At 32.9% G+C, this 23,406-nt stretch overlaps 1 protein-coding gene across 1 annotated transcript in view; it reads right to left on the reverse strand.

The window, feature by feature from the left end:
- Window positions 1–16,909: 16,909 nt before the first annotated feature.
- LOC126879430 (sorting nexin-25) overlaps window positions 16,910–23,406 on the reverse strand; it is a 66,633-nt gene continuing 60,136 nt past the window's right edge. The window contains exon 13 of the mRNA XM_050642446.1: window positions 16,910–18,205. Within this exon, the coding sequence (XP_050498403.1) occupies window positions 18,158–18,205 (48 nt within the window). The 3' untranslated portion in view covers window positions 16,910–18,157. The remainder of the gene's footprint in view (window positions 18,206–23,406) is intronic.

Below are 23,406 nucleotides of genomic sequence, written 5' to 3' on the forward strand. Positions count from 1 at the left end.
ACATTCAGACCAAGAAGATATTTTAGACACGACAATCATGGCATCAGAAAATCAGGAATTATCAGGAATAGATAAACTATTACAACTGATGCAACTCCAGTCACAAAAACTGGATGACAATCAAAGAGAAACACAACAAAAAATGGATGAAAATCAACGTGAAACGAAACAAGCCATGGAAGAAACATCAAAGAAAATGGATAAAGTGGATCAAAAAATGGATGAAACACAACAAAAAATGGATGAAACACAACAAAAAATGGATGAAACACAACAAAAATTGGATCAAAAAATGGATGAAAGACAACAAAAAATGAAACAAGCAATAGAAGAGAACAACAAGAAAATGGAGGAACGCATAGAAAAGTATGAAGTGAAAATTAAAGATCACATGCAAGAACAAGAAATGAAAATTCAAAATAAAATGAAGGAGTTAACGAATTGCCAGAAAAAAGAAATGGAAAGTTTGGAAAACAAGTTGGAAAATGCTATTCAAGTAGACAGAGAAGAAGTGGAAAAAAGAATCACAGAAATAGAAAAACAAGTCACCGAAAACAGGATGCAACAGAATGTCGGAGAAAGAAGAGAAATGGTTATACATAGCACAGATGACGTGAAGATAAGGTTTGGCGGGGATGTAAGAAGATTACACCCAGTGCCGTTCATAAATAGCCTGAAAAAGAAAATACAGCACATCGGAAATTTCGAAACAGCAAAAGAAACTATCAGAAACCATCTAAAATATGAAGCAGGCCTATGGTTCGATTGCAAAGAAGAAGAATTTGACAGTTGGCAACAATTTGAACAAAAATTTTTGAATTATTTCTGGGGAAAAGTCCAACAATTGGAAATTAACAAGGAATTGCAAAATGGGAAATACAATGATAGGATGGGTATATCAGAAAGGACATATGCATTACAAATTTACTATAACGCAAAACATTTACAATATAATTACTCATCGGAACAATTAGTCGAACTGATTGCAAGACATTTCGAAGAAACGCTGGAAGACCATATCACATTGCAGAACTACAAAGACATAGATAGTTTATGCCAATTCCTACAAATAAGAGAATCACGTTTAAGAGAAAGAAAATCAAGAAGGTCGCGAGAAGATTACAGGCCCCGAGAAACACAAGATTACAGAGATAGAAATCAAAATAGGAGGGACTATACAAGACGAGATTTTAATCCCAGAAGGGAAAATGAAAATAGAGACAACGGAAGAGGAAATTATGAACAAAGAAATAGGAAATGGAATGAGGACAGAAATCGAGAATACCAGAATAGAAACACCACACGCTCAAATCAAGAAAACAGAAATAATGGTAGACAAAATGAACAGGGATATCGCGAAAACCGAAACAGATCCGACAGACCAAGAGAAAATAGAAGATAAGTAAACAATACCCAGACAGATGAATATGACGGAGAGAGACATTATGACGAAAATATAAACAACGATGAGCAACCGGCGTCTTTTCACGACGGCGCTCACTAAAAACCAAAAATCAAACAGGAATCTTTTGTCACCCCAAGGAGTTTATTAAATTAGCAGGAAACAACGAAAAGAAAAATGGAGTTAATTTAAAATTTGTGGATGGATTTATCAACGAGAAACCAATTAAAATTATGATAGACACTGGATCTGAAATAACATTGGTCAACAGAAAACTAATAGAAGAAGTTAACTTAACAAATTTAATTTACAAAATACCTAGGGTAAATTTAGTGGGCGCAAACAAACGGACATTGGCAACTATAAATGAAGGCATACGAGTAATGGTACGACTGGGTAAGAATATGTATGCACTACAATGTGTAATAATGCCAAACATGTCACATGACATGATAGTAGGAGTTGACGAATTGGCAGAAAAACATGTAGTGATAGATTTTAAAAACAATACGATGAAACTAACAGAAGAAGAAGAAAAGGAACAGGACAAGGAACAGGAGAAACAAAATACGGACGAATCAGGTAAAGAACAAACAGTGGAAATGAATTTGGCAACGAAGCAAGGACAAAGAAGAAAAGGGAGAAAAAGTCAGAAAAAGACAAAAGAAAATGAAACCTGTGGCTCCTCAAAAGAAGAGTTGAGCCCAGAAGAAGAAAAATTGAGAGTATCAAAAGCAAAAGAAAACTGGGATTCCTCAAAAGAAGAGATGAGCTCAGGAGAAGAAGAAAGAAAGCTAACAAATGAAAGCGAAAAAGATATGATCGAAACAGTGGCATTTGAAGAGGAGGCATATGAAAACGAGGATGCAGAATACACGGTAAAAGTATGTGAAAAATCTGAGGAAAAAGACAGAAGATTGATATGGGAAAAAGGGAAAGACAACATAATAGCCGACACTCTAACACAGGATGAGGACACTGAAAATAAGGAAACAATTACTCTACAGGTGGGACTAATTAGAGTAATACAAGAAGAAGGGGTATAAGACGTAGATTAAAGTAAGGAAATATACAGGGAGTTGGTTTTGCCTCGAGAAAATTTATTTAAAAATGCAGATAAATTTTATCGAATACAAGGCGGGGATTTGTTATATTTCTATTTGATCTGAAAATTAAATTTTAATAATTATAAGCAGAATTCAATTTAATATAAAATATTTTCAATTTTCTCAACCACGGGCATATAAATTTAGAACAACCTGTATACAACAAATTGTTATATTTAATTTTAAGAAGTGATTAGAAGAAGCATACGAAACTCGGGACAATGCGCTTAGAATAAACAAAGTGAATGGCGCGTACCATTATCGTTGTTCGCGGAAGTTTCGATCATTAGGCTATGCTAAATAAGACTCAGTTGAAATAGATAATAGTTCATTATCGTTGTTCGCGGAAGGTTCGATCATTAGCCTATGCTAAATAAGACTCAGTTGAAGTAGATAATAGGTCATTAAATTTTGTAAATAGTAGAAAGTAATTTTAGAATGGGAATTAACTATTTTTTTTGGAAATCCATTAAGCATATTTAGAAAGATTAAAAATTGGTTTTGAGGAATACTGCGAATGAGAGTTGGTGGTGGAAGGTTGATTTGTGAATCTGGAAGGGATATTTAGAAAGTAGAGGAATGACTGAAAAGAGAGATCAGAATGTTTTGAGCTGTCGAGAAGTGAAGTCCAGTAGTAGACGGTAGTGTACGGAGAGTGAGAAAGCCGGTGTAGTTCCGTGAGTGTGGAGTATCTATCGTGGAACGAGAGGTAGGCCAGGTCGAGAGTAAAGAACCTCCTTGAGCCAAGAGTGTCCCGGTAGCTGATTGAAGTTTCGAAAAAGGTAGAAACACGGCATCACGACAGAAGCAGGAACGGGAGCTATACGAGCTAGTTTTCAAAGGAGAACATTACTGGAAGCCAGGACGAGGTTTTGATCGCAGCCAAGGATAGCAGGAAACGGGTCTTGTGTGAAGACATTCTCAGTTCACCAGAAAAAGGTCAGTCTCATTTGTTTGGACATGAATGTATGGGTTTTTCGTATTAAATACCACATTTAAAATTGAAGAATATAATCAATAATATCAGAAAAACTTCATCAAACTTAAATAGAATTGTTGCTAATAAATCCTAATAATTAAATGTTAATAAAAACTTTCAATTGGAAACCAAAAGGAAATAAGATTCCCATGTGTAAATGTTATGTTTAAGAATAATAAGATATAGCAAATATTAAGCAGTGATTGCCATTTAAATAAAATAAACAATATTTTGATTATAATTGTAACCCATATGTGTGTATTATTTTACTCTTTTATTTCCTATCCCGATTAGGAACCATTGAGAAATACTTAGAAGCCACGTAAGTAAGTAATTAATTTATAAAAAGCCCTGAGATTGAAAACATATTGATATGTGATCTGGTAAATTAATTAGATTATTATAAATGCAATCAAGATCACATCAATATGTATGTATGTATGTATGTACATTCGCGAAATTTTTGACAAGCATTGACTTTTTGACTTTGACATTTATGAAATCCGTACGACACTGCAATTTTACAGTATTACAATATAAAAATTTCGGTGTAAACTATTCAATGAGCGTAACTGTACATTGTACATATGTATGTGTGTGGAAAAGATAAACCGATCTGAATTTTTTTTCTGTGTTTGAAGAGGGGGTGAGGGCCGATTCAGAACCGGTGTAGTTTGTGAGTTTTGACTACCCATAAGCCAGCTATAGGAGTTGGTAGTTACAAAACGGCATATATTTTGGCGGTATATATCTTCGGTTCATGAAGAGATAGGAAAACAATAAATACACCACATCAATAGCGTTGAGTTAAGCTTTCAAATGGTTTCTAAGCTGTCAGGATCAGAGATACACACGGCTCAGTATAGCCGAAAAACTGAAAAACTAAACTTTGAAAATTTTGGTTTTTCGACAATTACTCAACATTTCAACCTACGAATTACGCCAATAACTAAGCGTTTGTAGAAGGACTCTATACCAGCGATGCTCAAACGGTCGATCGCGATCGACCGGTCGATCGCCAAAGTTTTTGAAGTCGATCGCGATTCACGGAAAAAATACATATGGAAAATGTGGAGACTGCTTTCAGTTGTGGATGATATGAAGTGCCATGCACTTCATGAAGTGCATTATAACATACAAGTAAAATTAAGATGAAAAACATCTTTAATTACAACTCTCTGTAGTTACAACGTTTTATCACATAGAAATGTGAAATAAAGTTTTTTATTTTCAATTTTTTTTACTAGCAGTCGATAGCTGGACCCTTGCAGTTTATGTGGTAGAACCCATGCAGTGTAAGTCTGAGCACCACTGCTCTAGACGAATCTAACGGTGTACACCTCATATCCGGAAAAATTCGAATTTTTAAGTTATAGGCTTCATAAGTATGATCAAATCTATTTCCTTTGGGAAAAACGGTTTTTCAAGCTCAATAATTCCTGTAATAGCTTCAGTTATCATACTTGTCCTTAGATGCATAAGATACTACTTGTCAATACGTTTCAAACTAATGTTTAGAGAACAAAATCGGTTAAGTCGTTTAGAAGTTATTAATCTACAAAAGTATAATCCAATTAACGATTATTCCCTAAATGGATTATGTAGTTGTAGTGGTTACGACGCTAATTTGATCTGGCAACGGGCAATCCGAGTTCATTTACCGGCCATCCGAATATTTTTTTCAGTCTATTTCGAATAGAAAGAAAATCTAGTGTACATTCGATGGACACTAGATCATTTGATGAGTGGCGCATACAATGTTCCAGCTACAAAAGATCTGATATGAATATTACTTGGCGCGAAAATTTATTTTCATTTTGATGCAAAACAAAATTCTAGTTTTATTTTAAAAGATGTTTTCATAATATTTGCTAAATTTGAAGTAAACGCGTCACAAAAGAATTTCAAAATTCAAACTGTATCAAAGTTACTCTTTTGTGGCGCGTTTTACTTCAAATTGGGCAAATATTATGAAAAAATCTTTTAAAATAAAACTAAAATTTTGTTTTGCATCAAAATGAAAATACGTTTTCGCGCCACGTAATATTCATATCAGATCTTTTGTAGCTGGAATATTGTATGCGCCACTCATTTTTACGGCGTTTAGCAGTTTTTTATTCTTGTTAAGTAAATATACACATACACCACTTTATCTTTACAACAGTTTTTCTGTTTGTTCTAGGAATTTTAAAGAAGATATTTTACGACACATGAGAGTTGGAACCAGAGGGGCTATCCCGAGCTTATTTTTACCAATGCACAGTGTGTTGATGAGCCTAGCTAGGTGGACAAAAGTCATATTCAAAACTAAAAGATTATTATTTGAATGTTGTAAACAATACTTCAAAACATGCTACTCTAATATTTGTTTATGTCTAACACATCCCATCCTTGAGTAATAGAGCCCAAAAGCACGTATTCTCATCGTAATGGAATAAATCAGTTGAATTCCGTATATCATTTCAATCACACGAAATTAAAGTTTTCCTTCATTTTTAAAGATCAATTGTTGAAGATAGATAATAGTTATGCCGGTAGGTGTTCATTTTTTCTAATCCAATAAATCTATCTGATATTCAAATAATATTAAAAAAAGTTTTTATGACGAACGAAGGAAATTTTCTTCGTTTTCAAACTTTGGAAGGGTGGCAATTACTTGTACCCGGACTAAATTTTCTATAATGTTATAGCTGCACCTTTCCCATTAATAATAATACTTACCATAACCTGCACCCGCTTGCACATGATTATATTTTTTTAGTAATAGTATCCAAAGGTACGTATTTTTTATAATTTTTATTACAATTATTATTATTACAATTTTTTTCCAAAATTGTCCAATCTCGAGAAAATGAATTTATTCCAACCTTTACGCGCTCACTGTATATGATAATAATTTACAATCTACTCAGTAGTACAGGAGTATTTTGCAAATATGGTTTTCCAAGTCCTCCGTTTTAGGGACATTATTGCGATCTTCAATCTGGTTACAGTACTTTAAACCAATGTTTTCTTCAATTTAACGAATGGTGCCACGAGAAAGGCTCAAATATTTCACTAAAAAATCAAAATCATGTATATTATGTATATTCACCCGAAAACGTGCAGTTCCCAATCAGATTGTACTACAAGAGCATAGCTTTCCCTTTACTTCTCACGTAACGTACCTAGGAGTAACTATTGATAGAAAATTACTCTGGAAAGAACACATAGAAAGAATATTAAAAAAGCCGAGAAAGGACTAAATATATTAAGAGCTGTAAGTTCTTACAGCTGGGGAGCCGATCCAGAAATGTTCCTGTTATTACATAGATCATTTATTAGGTCAATTCTTGATTACGGGTGCTTTCTATACTCCCAAGCAGCCTCCAGTAACGTAAAAAAGATAGATAATTTAGTAAATAAATGTCTAAGATTGTCCATAGGAGTCTTTAAAATTACACCAGTTTCAAATCTTCATGTGGAATGTTGCGAAATGCCTTTACAGTTAAGAAGAAAATATATCTGTAATAAATTTTTGTGGATTTTATCTAAAAATAGTAGTCTAGTTAGTAAGGTTCACAACCTATTTATAATGGATTTAAACAATAAATGCTGGAAGTAAAAGGAATCACTTATTTTATGTGAATCATATAAACACTGTTTAGAATATAAAGACAATAGGTATGTATAGAAACGAACTGTTACCAATATACCAAACAAACTTAACTGATGTGCCTGAAATAGAAATACGATTTCTAAGAGATTATTCTATTTATCCGAAGTCGTTGAGAAATATGATAATATGAAAATTCAGACATAGAAAATTATTTTAAAAATCATCATATCGTATTTACAGATGCATCTACAAAAGACGATAAAACGTCTTGTGCATTTTGGGACAATACAAAAAAATATTTCGAGGAAAAAAAATTCCGAGTGAATTTTCAAGTTATTCAGCTGAGCAAATCGGTATATTAGAAGCCTAAAAATATATAAAAAATAAAAAATGAATAACCCTTTTCAATTTCGTTGCAAAACGAAAATACAGCCGCACCATATTCTAGTCCAATCAGAGAGTGCAGCAAGCACCTCTACCGGTTTCGAAACTTATTAGTCTCTCATCAGGAGGCACATATGCTGCTGTCTCTGATCCAACCAAAACAAACTCCGGCGTGCAGTTACGGAATGCTACGAACGAAATGGCATAGATGCCCTAGCGGCAACTGCTAGCAAAATACTAAGTTTTCAATACTTTCCTTTGTTTTTCCGTATACTTTTCTAGGTCGCTTTGTTTTTGTGATCACAGACTTTTTAATCTCCACTCTGATCTTTTTATCAACTCTGTTTTACATTCGTCATCGAACCAGTGGTTTTTTTTAATTTTCTTTTTCTTGGTACCTATGTTCTTCGACGTTGCTCTTTTTTTATAGATTTTGTAATTTCCAAGAATTTTTGTTCTATGTTAGGTACTCATATTAGCACCATCTTGTTTGCTAAAGACATGCAAGAATAAAGTAATTATAAAGATATATAGAGACCTGCGGAATGGACAAGAAGAAACCTGTCCCAAAATGATCAGAAGTCGCCATTAATGGCTATATTTTTCAAAACATTTCTTTTATTTACAATTAATAGTTATATCATAATAACCAATTCGTATCGTAATTTCAAGAGTAGGTACTGTAATTTAATCAATGATTACTACGGGTAGGTACAATACGGCTATAATTGGTGAAATTAATTAAAACGCGTAATTTCAGCCTGAAATATACCGAAATGAACTTGTCTCCTCGACACTGGCTGCACTAATGTATCTCAACAACAGAATTTCTCACTTCCATAGAGATCCGTCATACATTCGAGCTCCACATTGAAATCTTACTAATTATAAACATGACTAAGTTGCCTTCAGTTAAATCCTACAAATTCATTTTAATTAAGTTCCTACTTCTTAATACGGCGAGCAAATGTTCACTTTTGTCTAGTGCGAGTACAAACTAACTCTTTCTCTCTCCTCATTCTATTTCCTAGTCTATTCTCTTATTCTTAATACGTGTTGAATTCTACGTCACCGTGAATACTAAATTTCATTGTCAATTTTCTGCGGATCTACGTGTCAGACGAAACTTATAAGAAGTAGAGAATTAATTACTATATAATTACAAACATTGTCAAAACAACGTTCTTATGTTCTACGAGGGAGTCTAGAATATAATTGGTATTACTTATTATATATTATAAATATATTGGTAGTGGTACGGAAGCCCAAGCGAGGATTTTTGCAGTTACTCGAGAGCGTCAGATTATCATATGGGGAGAAACCTGGTACCCTGCAGATGTACCTCTACCATATATATTGGCTCTTAACACAGGGAAGTTCATTAAGGGGGGCCCGAAAATAAAATTATATCCTTAAAAATACTCGAAATTGTCAGATTAAGATAAGGTAAGTTAAGTAAATACAAAAGAGTGTATATTTCAAAAATTTGACGATTTGAGCGGGGGGGGGGGGGGAAGGAAATGGGTGAGTCAAAAAGTTTCACAAAAAAAGTAAATATTTCGTGAAATGAACGTCAGATCGAAAAACTAAAAAATACGTCTTCAATATTTTTCAAAAACCCATCGAATGGTACTAAACATGACCCCCCACGGAGAGGGGTGAAGGGTAAATTTAAAATGTTAATTACAAACCCGTCGATATTTCGCAAAATGAACATCAGATCGAAAAACTGCAAAGTTCACTTTCAAAATGTTTTTGAAAAATCTATCGAATGGTAACAAACACGACCCCCCACGGAGGTGGGGTGAGGGGTGGGGATTGCAATCCAGCAGCATTTTCAGTCCAGCTGGATTTTTGCAAGATTGGCCTGAATCCAGCTGGATTCAGCGCGGATTCCAACAAAATGTGGAATCAAAATAAAAACACGATTTTACTGTTTTTTTTGTCTATATTCTAAATTTCTAAACAACAGAAACATGAATAATTTTGTTTTTTGGAAGTTAGACCAAAAACACATTTAACTATCGTCTTATCGTCTAATACTTCGCACAGAACTGCACATATAGCCCGTTGCGGAGAAAGCCCTATCGGCTTCTATGCTGGTTGGTTTTAAGGTCATCAAATAGCCATAAACCATGGACAGATTATTGCCTTTCACTCCTTCGGTGTCACAATCGGTCATTTCCTTTTCCAAAATCTTTTCATAATCTTTTTGATAACCAGTTTTTTTTTTATAAAAGTTTTCTCTTTCTCGATTCAATTCAATCTCAAGCTCTTGTTCTAAAGTAAAATTCACGGGCTCCGGATTAGTTGGACCATCTCCTTCCATTATGTCTTCTTGCACTGGTTCCACAATCACTTGTTTATTTCTTTTTTTCATCTCTTGTCGCATTGCATTCTTTTCCGTTATGGGGAAATAACCAGGATTGTTTAGTCCTTCATCATAGTTTTTTGGATTTTGTAAGTACAGTAATATACCTGTAACTTCAAAGAGGTGCCGTTCCGCGATTCTGTTGCGTAGTGCTTCCGATAGATCGGCACTAAAGCTAGAGACCTGGCTACTTAGTTTGTCTAAGACAAATTTCATGGTTGTGTCGGCCGTTAAAAAAGTGTACTCTCTTCTGCAAAGAGCTTCTACAGCCAGTTTTACCTGTCAAAGAGTGGGATCAACTCATTGTTTATTGACCACTCGCCAGCAGAGAATTTTGTAGCAGAATCAATATCAACGCTTTATGGATGCAAACTTTTAGGCTGTAGAAACTTTACAGCATACTTAGCTACCGCTAGCGCGATAGAATGGCAAGTTGCCGACTCACGGCTTTGAATAAAGAGGCTAATGAAGACATTAAGTAACTTATTTCGAATTTGACACGTTTGCGGATCCGCGCTGCTGGAGCGTGTAAAAAATAGCGCTGGATCCAGCTGGATTGCTGGATGCTGGATCCAGCAATTGCAATCTCTAGTGAGGAGTTACTTTAAAATCTTAAATGGGACCCCCAAATTTTTATTGCAGATTTGGATTCTTTACGTAAAAATAAGTAACTTTTATTCGAGACATTTTTTCTAATTATGGATAGATGGCGCTATAATCGGAAAAAACGATTGTTGGAAATGGAAAATTAAATTAAAAAATGGAAAGTCCCCGCTAAAATGGAAAATTTTACTTAACTTTTTTGGTTTTAGGACCTAATAATCACAACCCAATAGGTCCCCGTAACGCTCGAGTAACTGCAAATTTAGCATACTTTGCTCCCCTACCATAGTATTGTGTATTGAAATAGTAAAAACGAAATCGAAAATTCGTCATATGAGGATTTTTTACGTGTGATAAGAAATTTAAAACAAATACCTAAAGCAACAACCCCAGACGAAATCCCATACGTGCTAATAAAACGAAGCGAAGAAGAACTACAATGAAAAATATACCACATATTAATAAGGATTTTGGAAAAGAAAGAATGCCTGAGGAATGGAAAATAGGATGAATATTTCCTATTCTAAAGAAAGGTCAAAGGACACCATACAATGCAACAACCAACTATAGAGGAGTAACATTTTTAAAAAGCTGCTGAGCAATAGAAGTATCTTCAAAATATTGACATCATTAATCAGACAAAGACTCTCAAAATACATTGAAACTAAAATAGAAAACTACCAGCAGGGATTTAGAGAGGGAAGGTCAACGCAATAGACGCAATACACATAATCACACAATCAGTTGAGAAGTGTTACGAATACGATATCGACTTACAACATCTTTTTCATAGACTTCAAGCAAGCATTTGACAACATAACAGGTCTTGACTTAATAGATGACATGAAAAACCTAGATAACCCAATGAAACTTATAAGCTTACGAAAATGACAATGGAAGGATCTACGGCAGCAAACAGATGACAAAAATCACCAAAAATATAGAAATAGCAACTGGATACGACAGGACGACTCTCTATCAGCATTACTATTTAATGTCGCTATAGAAATAAAAGGTACTTGAAATAAATATAGAAATAAAGGGAGCTTGCACATTTTTTTTTTTGATTACATAATAATGTTCAATTTTGTTTAAAAATGAGATTTCCAAAATTTCACTCTTCAAAAACTCGTAATAACTTAGAAATACATATTTAAAGTCTTCTGCGGTATAAAATAGTTCAAACGACCCGTGACGTCACATAGTTTTACATTAGTTATTATTATGGTTATATTTCGCTGTGTCTAGGTACACGCTAACGTGTACGCAAATAAAAAGTTAGGTACACGCTAATTAAACTTCATCAAGCCAGTGACGTCATTATTTAGCGTGCGCAGTGACTGTATATTTTGGTACATGCTATTTTGATATGGTTCTTTTCATGAGCATTTTTCAGTGCGTCACAGTTTTTCGATTTCTCTCTAACGCAATAAATTGTATGTGACAGAAAAAAACGCACGTCTCCGATTACATTTCATTGGTGACATTTATAACATTTAATCTAGTTGTCAATAGATGGCGCTAATAATATAATATTAAATAATATTATATTATTCTATATAAAAAAAAAATAATCTGTACAATTTATAAGACTATACAAATCAAAGAAAATACCATTTTATAAATGCAATAAACAAAATTGATTTGATTTTATACCAAATTGCAAATAAAATGTGACAACTGTCAGATTTAACTAAAATATCATGTTAGAATAAATGTCATAAATGTGTATTTATCACGGACTAACCTTTTTTCTATCATTTGTGACGCACTGAAAAATGCTCATGAAAAGAACTATATGCTTCTTTTCATGAGCATTTTTCAGTGCGTCACAAATTATAGAACAAAAGGTAAGTCCGTGATAATATACATTTTAGTGACATGACATTTTAGTTAAATCTGACAGTTGTCACATTTTATTTGCAATTTGGTATAAAATCAAATCAATTGTGTTTATTGCATTTATAAAATTGTATTTTCTTTGATTTGTATAGTCTTATAAATTGAACAGATTATATTCGTAGATATATTATATAATTCGTAAATATTTTTTTTCGATTATAGCGCCATCTATTGACAACTAGAATAAATGTTATGTCACCGACGAAATGTAATCACCGACGTGCGTTTTTTCTGTCACATGCAATTTAATGCGTTAGAAAGAAATCGAAAAACTGTGACGCACTGAAAGATCCTCATGAGAAAAAGCATATGTTTAGTGTTTGTTTGACAGAAAATATTTGTTAAGGGAAGGGAAGCAGAACTATTCAGATGTTTCAAACTTAATTGTAATAAATCAATGTATATATAAAAGTATATATTTAGGTTAGCAAAATACATATTATGTATTTAGTCGACATGACACGTACAAAATATTGTTAAAATAATTTTTATACGTAAGTTACTTATTATAATCAACTATTCTAAATGAGAAATAAGCCACAATTTAACTAAAAAAATGATTTTATTAACGTTTCGACGTCCAAATCGGATGTCATTGTCAAAATACAAAAATTATTCAGATTAAATAAATTTACAAAAAAATTTTTACTAAGCAACAACATTTTTGTTTAATTTAAAAATATTTTGTATTTTGACAACGAAGTCCGATTTAGACGTCGAAACGTTAATAAAATCGTTTTTTAGTTAAATTGTGGCTTAGTTCCCATTTAGAATAGTTGATTACAAAAATGCCACAAGGAAATGGCTTCAGAACAAGTTAATTATTATTGTGAAAGCTTTAGGTCTTCCTTTTATTTTAATTTTGGACGGTAATACTATTTCACTTATAACTAAAAAAATATATATTAATTTATAGTTTCTTAACGTTTTCATACTGTTTTAAAATGTTGTTAAACTCATTAAAACAACTAAATAATTGTCCACACTGCATAGGTAATTTAAAAACAAACACTAAGCAAATAAAAAAATAAGAAATCTACTAATCAATATTAAAATTAAAGTGTAAACACAACGCGATGAAACAAATTCCAACACTCTGACACTCTAACTTTTTTATTTGCGTACCCGTTAGCGTGTACCTAGACACAGCGTTATATTTAGGTATATTCTTCTTCTCCTTCTTTAGTTTATTGGCCTCCACCTACTTGGGTATTTGGCCAGCTCGTCGTCGGGGAATAAAGGAAATATATTTATATTCTAATGACATTTATCGTATGTCGTTGTAATAATATATACCAGTTTGTTGAGATTGGAGTTTGATACAGTTTTTGAAGGAAAGGAAAGAAGGTTTACTATTGAAAATAAAACCATTTTGTCAAAGTACAAATTTTCTATGAATAGTTCAAACGATCAAAAACACTTTTAACGTCACATAACTGTATTTTTTACTGACGTTTATAATGTCTAATTTAAAATTATATATACAATTGGTGTAGAATGTAAACATACAACGGTGTGACGTCACGACGCATTTTAGGGTGGCTGGTATAAGTTGAATTTTTAGTCGTCTTTAGGGGCCAAACGAAAAACAAACAAAACTTTTTTATCTTTGATACAGGTTCTAAATTATGTTCTGTTGTGATTTATATCATTTTTTTCGAATTTAAAATTTTATGTAAGTTCCCTATTATACTGTATACAATACATATATACAATATACAAAGTAGGTACTCAACTACTCTAAAAAGGTACCACAAAATTTATTAAAAAGTTAAATAATAAAAACTATTGGACGCGTTTCGGTCCAACACGAGCCATCATCAGCAAAGTACAGGAAAATACATAAAAAAACTGACCCAACAGGATGGAGAAAGAAGTGATTAAGCCTGGATAACAAACTGTACATACAGAAACATTGTTAAAATAACGTTTTGTAAACGATTTACATAGTATTTTTCAATCGGTAGCGGTTTGGCGTGTAAGAATTTATAGATACATGTTCGTCGGGAGGAACCATCTTGCGTACAATATCATCAGCCTTGGAACATCCAGGCTTAATCACTTCTTTCTCCTTCCTGTTGGGTCAGTTCTTTGATGTATTTTCCTCTATTTTGCTGATGATGGCTAGTGTTGGGACGAAACGCGTCCAATATTTTTATTATTTAACTTTTTAATGAATTTTGTGATGCCTTCTTAGAGTTGAGTACTTTTTTACCTCTAGACCACATTTGTGAACTATGGATACTTCCTTTCATGGTATGTAAAAAAATATAAGTGCAGTGGACATAAAAATACATCGGTCAAAAAAACTTATTTTAAAGCATTTTAAATCTTACTTTAAAATAAGTTTATTTTGAAGTTTCAATTTGTAGAAGAATATAAAAATGGTAACACTGTGCCATACTTTAAAAATCCTGTTTTAATTTCTCTAGCCTTCACTCGGGTCACTGGAGACATGACTTTACATTTTCACTCCATCTTTTTCAGGGTCGGCCTAGAGGTACTTATCTGTTCCGTTTGCGATTTATCTCGAGCGATTCCCACCATTCTTCTTTCTTCCATTCTGCATATTATTTAATTAACTCGTTTTAGCTATTTAACACTCAACCATTAAGCCATATTGTATTGTGTAGACTAGACAGCCAGCTATTTTTGTTGCTCTCGTTGTTTGTTATCTTATTTCTGATTCAATGTCGCTGTAGCCTAATAGTTATATGCCTAGTATACCTGACAGTATTTAAACTTTATCTCTTGCTGGATCATTAATCCATTCACCTCAAGTTTAGATCTTACAGGTATCTTTAATGCTGTGATACATTTTGCTTTATCGTCAGTTGATAAGTTCTCCGTTGTTTAGCTTGAATTTAATTCTCTTTTATATGTTTTCCAGCTTTAATTAGATTGTGTGCATGTGTGTGGAATTTGTCATCATAGAGGAGATGTATGACTTTTGAGTTGAACACGGTCGAATGCCTTAACTAGATCAATAATACTGTCTATACGCAGGTTTGTTATATTCTAATGATTTTGACGTATCTTAATCTTTTATTTGACGTAGGATAAAAACGGCATCTGTGCAAGATCTGCTTTATCGGAATCCTGTAGACTCTAGGGATACCTAATCAGTCAATATTTTATCAAAAAACTTTTTTACTATGGTGTCCATTATATTCTATACATTAATGTTTTTTGCTTAATCTGTTGGCTTTATTGTTTTTGTGATCTGTTCTATTTTTTTCCTAATATCAGAAAATGCTCTGAAAAAATCTATCTAAAAGACATCATAAATCTCCTCTATGAGAGACAAATTCCGAGAAATTCCAAGAAATACTAGATTCGATATGTCCATAAAAATACAAAAATATCTTTTTACCGTTGCATAACTCATTATGGTAGGGGAACCCAAGCGGGGATTTTTGCAGTTACTCGAGCGCGTCAGATTATTACATGGGGAGAAACCTTGTACCCTGAAAATATACCTCTACCATATATTGGCTCTTAATGCAGGGGAGTTCGTTACGGGGGGGGGCCCCCCCGTAACGAACTCTAAAAATCTATCCTTAGCAAAACTCGAAATCGTCAGATTAAGATAAGGTAAGTTAAGTACATGCAAAACAGTGTATATTTCAAAAATCTGATGATTTGAGCGGGGCGTAAGGAAATGGGTGAGTCCCAAAGTTTCACAAGAAAAAAAGCGAGTATTTCGCGAAATGAATGACAAATCGAAAAACTAAAAAATACGTACTCAATATTTTTCAAAATCTATCGAATGATACTAAACACGGCTGCCCACGGAGAGAGGTAAATTTAATATGTTAAATACGAATCTCGCGATATTTCGCGAAATGAACATCAGATCGAAAAACTGAAAAATACACTTATTCAATATTTTTGGAAAATCTATCGAATGACACCAAACACGACCCCCCAAGGAGGTGGGGTGGGGGTTGCTTTAAAATCTTAAATTCAAGCCCCCATTTTTTTATTGCAGATTTGGATTCCTTACGTAAAAATAAGTAACTTTTTTTCGAGATATTTTTTCTAATTATGGATAGATGACGCTATAATCTAAAAAAACGGTTGTTGGAAATAGAAAATTAAATTAAAAATGGACAAGTCCCCACTAAAACGGAAAACTTTACTTAACTTTTTTTGATTTTAGGACCTACTCTTTACAACCCAATAGGTCCCCAAAGCGCCCGAGTGACTGCACGTTTAGCATACTTTGCTCTCCTACCATTACCTCGATATGTGCTGAATTAGGAAGGCTGCAATCGATCGTTGTTGCACATGGCGACCAATGGCGGCTGTTTTTATTCCTCCAATTAATGCTAATTACCAGTAAGAAATAAATTAATCAAATAAATTTATATACCTTTATTTAAAATATTCGTTATATTCTATATGAATAATAAAAGCATTTTAGACGGAATTTATAAAATACTGTTCAGTGGTAATAAATCATAGTAATTAATACTGATATATAAAATATAATATTTTATAACCCTATGTTTTTATTCCTGCGATTAACATCAATTATCAGTTAGAAGTAAATAAATCCAACAAGTGTATATACATTTATTTAAAATATTTGTTATATGCTACATTACATAAATAATAAAAGCATTTTAGACGGAATTTATAAAATACTGTTCAGCGGCAATACATCATAGTAATTAATACTTAACGTATAAAATATAATTGCCCGATTTCACCAACGATACCTAAACAGTTGCCTTATTAAGTCATTCTTATCGATAGGAACTTCTTAAGCCAATACTTAGGAACAATCGCATTTCACAACTAAAACAACTGCTTATCTAGGAAATGCTTTCCTAGGTATTACCTAGGGTACGTTTGAACTATTTTTGATAAATAAAAAGAAGAATAAGATGACATTTTCTTACTTTTTCGATTATTTGTCATTATTGTTTGTTTGCCAATTTGGTTTTATTCAGTTTTCTACTGTTATAGTAGTTATTTTATTTAGTAGGTAGTTAGTTATTTGTGCATTAAGTTTGTATATAATAAATATAGTCTTGTGTGTTATTTGTATAATATGTACAGTGAAATGGAGGAAAAGAAAAGAGTTGTAAATTTTACATATTATGACGAAAAATTGAAGTTACTTGAATTTTTAATTAATGAAATAATTTTAAAATAAATAATATGTTGAAAATTGCTTTTTATTATTAATTTTTTAATGACACACTTTTAGTTATATCGTGAATGGGTTTTTGAAACACAACACTAGTTTGTTAGATAGTAGGTAGACTACATAATTTTGTCAACAGACCTGTAAAAAACTCCAAAGGATTTTCTATATTTTCTATATTTTCCAACACATATTATATTAATAATATAAAAGAAAATACAAAATTACAACTAATATACCTAATATTACAGAATAACAGAAAAATTAAGGTAAGAAGCAAATTATTGACAAACGTCACAAGTACATTAGTCAAAATTGTAAAAATATAACCTGACTGTCAACGATAAGTAATACCTAAAGTTTAGGGAGATCGAAATCCGTATCCTACCGTAAGGTAATGCTTAAGCGGTTTAGGCAATTCTTATCGTATGGTGAAATCCGTTTTAGAGTTAGGAAGTACCTAAACCCACTTAGGTAATTCTTAAATATTTAGGTATCGTTGGTGAAATCGGGCAAATATATCATAGACACGCAAATGTAGAAAATAAAATATCACAGTTAAAAACAAAGATACAATCATTAGAGAAAAATGTTTTTTAGAACTTAATTGCAAAGTAGTAATTTGACTAGACCATTGTTGAAAAAAGTGTGTAAAATTCAGCCCAATTCTGGAAAGACAGCATCCAAGACAACCTCGATCACTTCCTGTAAAATAAAAATTCAAAAATAAATAGTTTTTCTAGAAGTACTTAAAAAGTAACTTTTATCATTACGAAACAAAAGTTTAATTTTATATTGAGTTGTGCAATAAAGACACAAAACACGGTTGAGTTCGTTCAAAATGAAACTAAAATATGAAAATTTAAACAAAATCTGATAAAAATTAAGAAAAAGGAAGGAAAATTAAATAAAGAAAAATATAAAAAACTAAGACAAGACAAAAAAAATTTAAAGCACTCATGGGAGTGCCGACAGAAGTGAAAACTTCTTATAGTATCTAAATTACGAGCTCAATGCTTTTTTCCCATCCAAAAAGAAGTGCTATACCTATATTACATACGCGTTGCGTACGTTCTATGCTATTTATGTATACATATACATAATATATATACGTACGAAATTTAGTTTGGCAAAGTGATTGTCGCCAACACAATACTTTTTCCCTATCTAAGAAGTGCAAAACGTCCCTAAAAAAGTTTTCACTTCACAAATTTATTTCGTCGAAGCAATTACGGTCGCTAGTTTAATACTTTTTCGCCATCTAAAAAGTGCACAACGTCCCTAAAGCAGTTTTCACTTCAAAAATTAGTTTGTCGAAGCAATGACGGTCGCGATGACGGTCGCTAATTCAATACTTTTCCCCATCTAAAAAGGGCACAACGTCCCTAAAGAAGTTTTCACTTCAAAAATTTATTTTCGTCGAAGCAATGACGGTCGCTAATTCAATACTTTTCCCCATTTAAAAAGGGCAAAACGTCCCTAAGAAAGTTTTCACTTCAAAACATTATTTCGTCGAAGCAATGACGGTCGCGATGACGGTCGCTAATTCAATACTTTTTCCCCATCTAAAAAGTGCACAACGTTTCTACAGAAGTTTTCACTTCAAAAATTTATTTCGCCGAAGCGATGACGGTCGCTAATTCAACCTTTTTTTTTTTTTCATTTAAAAAGGGCAGAACGTCCCTAAGAATATTTTCACTTCAAAACATTATTTCGTCGAAGTAATGACGGTCGCGATGACGGACACTAATTCAATACTTCTTCCTCATCTAAAAAGTGCACAACGTCCCTAAAGAAGTGTTCACCTCAAAAATTTATTTCGTCGAAGCAATGACGGTCGCTAATTGAATACTTTTTCCCCATCTTAAAAGTGCACAACGGCCCTAAAGAAGTTTTCACTTCAATAATATTACTATTATTATACGTAGATTATAATAATATACGTACAAAATTTATTTCGTCGAAGCGATGACGTTCGCGATGACATGACGGTCGCGAAATCAATCCTTTTTCACCATCCCAAAATAGATTGTATATTTATTTTAAATTTAAATACTTCTACACAATTTATATATACATACACATAATAATTATACGTACAAAAATTATTTCGCCGAAGAGATGACGGTCGCGAAATAAATCCTTTTCCCACATCCTAAAATAGGTTTTACATTTGTTTTAAATTTAAATACTTCTATACAATTTATATAAACCTACACATAATATACCTATATATTATGTACAAAATTTATTTCGCCGAAGCGATGACAGTCGTGATGATGGTCGCGAAATCAATCCTTTTTCCCATCCTAAAATAGGTTTCACATTTATTTTAAATTTAAATACCTCTACACAATTTATATATACATGCACATAATATATAACATAAGCGACAATGGTCGCAATGACGGTCGCGATAACGGTCGCGAATTCAATGCTTTTTCCCCTATCCAAAAATCGCACAACGTCCCTAAAGAAGTTTTCACTTCAAAAATATATATACGTACAAAATTTATTTCGCCAAAGTGATGACGGTCACCAAATCAATCCTTTTTTCCCATCCAAAAATAGGATTTTCATTTATTTTAAATTTAAATACTTCTACACAATTTATATACACATACATTATAATATATGTATACGTACAATATTTATTTCGCAGAAGCAATGACGGTCGCGATGACGGTCGCGATGACGGTCGCGATGACGGTCGCCAAATCAATCCTTTTTTCCCCATCCAAAAATAGGTTTTACATTTATTTTAAATTTAAATACCTCTACATAATTTATACACACATACATTATAATATATTACTATGTATACATACGTACAATATTTATTTCGCTGAAGCGATGAACGGTCGCTGACGGTTGCCAAATCAATCATTTTTCCCCATCCACAAATAGGTTTTACATTTATTTTAAATTTAAATACTTCTACACGATTTGTATATATACATACATATTTATATTATATACGTGCAATATTTATTTCGCCGAAGCGATGACGGTCGCGAATTCAATGCTTTTACCCCATCCAAAAAGTGCACAACGTCCCTAAAGAAGTTTTCATTTCAAAAAGTTCAAAAAAAAGCTAAGAAAAATATTTAAAAAATTACTTTAGGAAATACAACACATATTTAAAAAATCATGAAAAAACAAAACAAAATAAAACATCTCAAAAAGATAATGAAAATGCAATAAACCAAAACAAAAACTGAAAATTTTTATATTATTATATCAGGTATACAATCAAATCGATCATAACATAGTGACCTTTTTAAGACATGTAATGACAGTTTGTATAACTGTACAGGTAGACCACAGGTATACGAATATTATTCGAAATATATACGAAAATGCGACAACTGTTAACCTCCATTGCATAACTGAGAAGATAAAAATTGACAGAGGGGTGCGGCAGGGAGATACCTTGTCGCCAAAACTATTTATAACAGCCATGGCGTACGCATTTAAACGACTAGAGTGGGAATCAAAGGACATTAGCATCGATGGAAAGATATTCAATCATCTCTGATATACCGATGACATTGTTCTCATAACAGACGACTTAAGAGGAGCTAGAGTTTTGCTACTACAGCAAGTATCACAGATAGTCGGCTTAGATATAAACTATCGAGAAATAAAAACTAACGAACTAATAGAAATCGAGAAATCGCCCATAGAACTTGTGGAGAAATATGTGTATTTGGGTCACGAAGTGGAAGATATTATCGAACATATTACAAGGCAAAAATGGAGATAGGCGGGACATGATGCAAGAATGAAAGACGACAGATAGACAAAAAGGTGCTTGAATGGAGACCACGGGCAGACAAGCGAAGCCTAGGAAGACCCAAAACGCGATGGACCAACGACCCCAAAAGAATTGTGACCAATTGGATAGCAGAGGTGCAGAACAGAAGGAGACGTAAATATCTGGAGAAGGCCTATGTTCAACAATGGACAAATCAGGGCTGATTCATAATGATGATGATGAATGACAGATTGGAAGACTAAAATTCAATGCTAAAAACAATATGGAAACGGAAAATATCGCAATCACCAGGAGCCTGTTTCAAGGAGAGTCACTGAGTCCAGTGTGGTTCTGTTTAGCGTTGAACCCTCTATCCCAGCTATTAAAATCCACTGACTCAGGTTTTAGCGTTAAAAACAACAATACTGTAGTGGCGAATATTATCTGTTATATATGGATGATTTCGAAACAATGACTTTCACTCGAGACCACCTAGAGCAGATGCTAAAAACTGTATAAATATTCTCTAATGATATTAGTGTGCAGTTCGGTCTAGACAAGTGCCGTGTTATGAACATAGTCAGAGGAAAGGTTCAGCCCGGTGGATTCGCTACAGAAAATGGCTAGAACATCGAGGCCATGGGCGAAAACGATATTTACAAATACCTCGGACTAAAGCAGGCGCAGAAAATTGACCATAAGCAAATGAAAACTGAGATAACTACCGAGTTTATACGAAGGGTAAAACAGTTGCTTCGTTCACATCTTGTAAGTAACGTTTACATTTTTCTGCATGTAGAATAAAATGCGAGTTGGAAATGATGTGAATTCACATCAAATTGGGTTCCCAAAACACTGATGAACTTCCTTCGCGCCGATAAAGCACTTGAAGAAACTGTGTTTTATAAACCTTATCGCTGAGAAGCCTCAAGTGTCAAGGGTTTTGTGGGAATATATCTTTATTTTCCCACAGATTTTAATTACTAAGCGTCGTTCCCACACAACGTGTATAAATTGGGGCATCTCAAACAAGCCCTGTTTTAGTTTGTTAGCCGTGCAAGATGCATTCTGACGTTGATTTATCGTGATCAGTATTTAGTGAATCATAAGTGAATTATGGTAAGTCGAAATAACCTTTCATTCTATTGTTCCAACGTTATTAAAGAAATATTTTTTTCTTTCTATTCAAGAGTTTTACGGCACGGTCAATTCTACCGTACCACCTAGTCTTCTTTGAGAGCCATTTCTACTACTGCCCGGCTATATCCTTTGGGGCCAATTCAACAGTACTGCCCATATTTGAGGAGCTAGTCTGCTATGTACCGTGTTCTTCCCTTTTTGCAGACCAGATGGAGCTTGCCAGATGTCTCACTTTGCCTAGTAAGTTACTAATTATGATCTACTTACTGTGAAGAAGCAATATGCCATTTTTGTCGCGCGCGGTCTAGATAAGACACTTGTTTTGTGTTTATTTTACTGAATAAGTTCATTGACTTACAGTTTTCGCTCACTTAGTGTTAATAGTGACATTTACGTATATATATGTCACTTGTTTTTTTTTATTTTTAATATTAAAATAAAAGATACTTTCATTATGTAAATTTTTTGAGAGTATTATTGAGTATTATTAGATTTATATATATAAACAAAGAGCTCTTTTTTATTGTTTGTAACTGAACGTTAAGATTTTTAGATTTTATTTAGAGCATCAACTTTTTATTTTTTAATTAACTATTCAGTTTTTTTTTTGAGTTAATAAGAGTTATATTCGTTCACTTACATTTCGTATTTTTCTAGTTCTACTGTATACCCCTTTATATGCAGTAATAATAATTACATTCGGTAGTTATTGTTTCGTCAAGATTTTGTTTTACATATTAACTGTTTATGCTTTTGGTTTCTTAATTTTGTTGTTGGCGATCTTACACTGCATATGTACGTATTGTGTAAATATTGAGATTTCGTTGAGAATTTTAATAAATGTTTTATTAAAGTGTACGATGTTGCATTTTATTTGATTATTATTTACAGCTCAAGACTAGAACATTGGTGTTTTGTTGTAGCAGCGTTGCTAATTTTCCTTTTGTAGCATTAAGTGTCGTAGTAGAGTTACTAATTTCTTTGTTGCGTTACGTATCGTTAATTGTTC

Source organism: Diabrotica virgifera, chromosome 1 (genome assembly GCF_917563875.1).
Source record: "Diabrotica virgifera virgifera chromosome 1, PGI_DIABVI_V3a".
NCBI lineage: Eukaryota > Metazoa > Arthropoda > Insecta > Coleoptera > Chrysomelidae > Diabrotica > Diabrotica virgifera.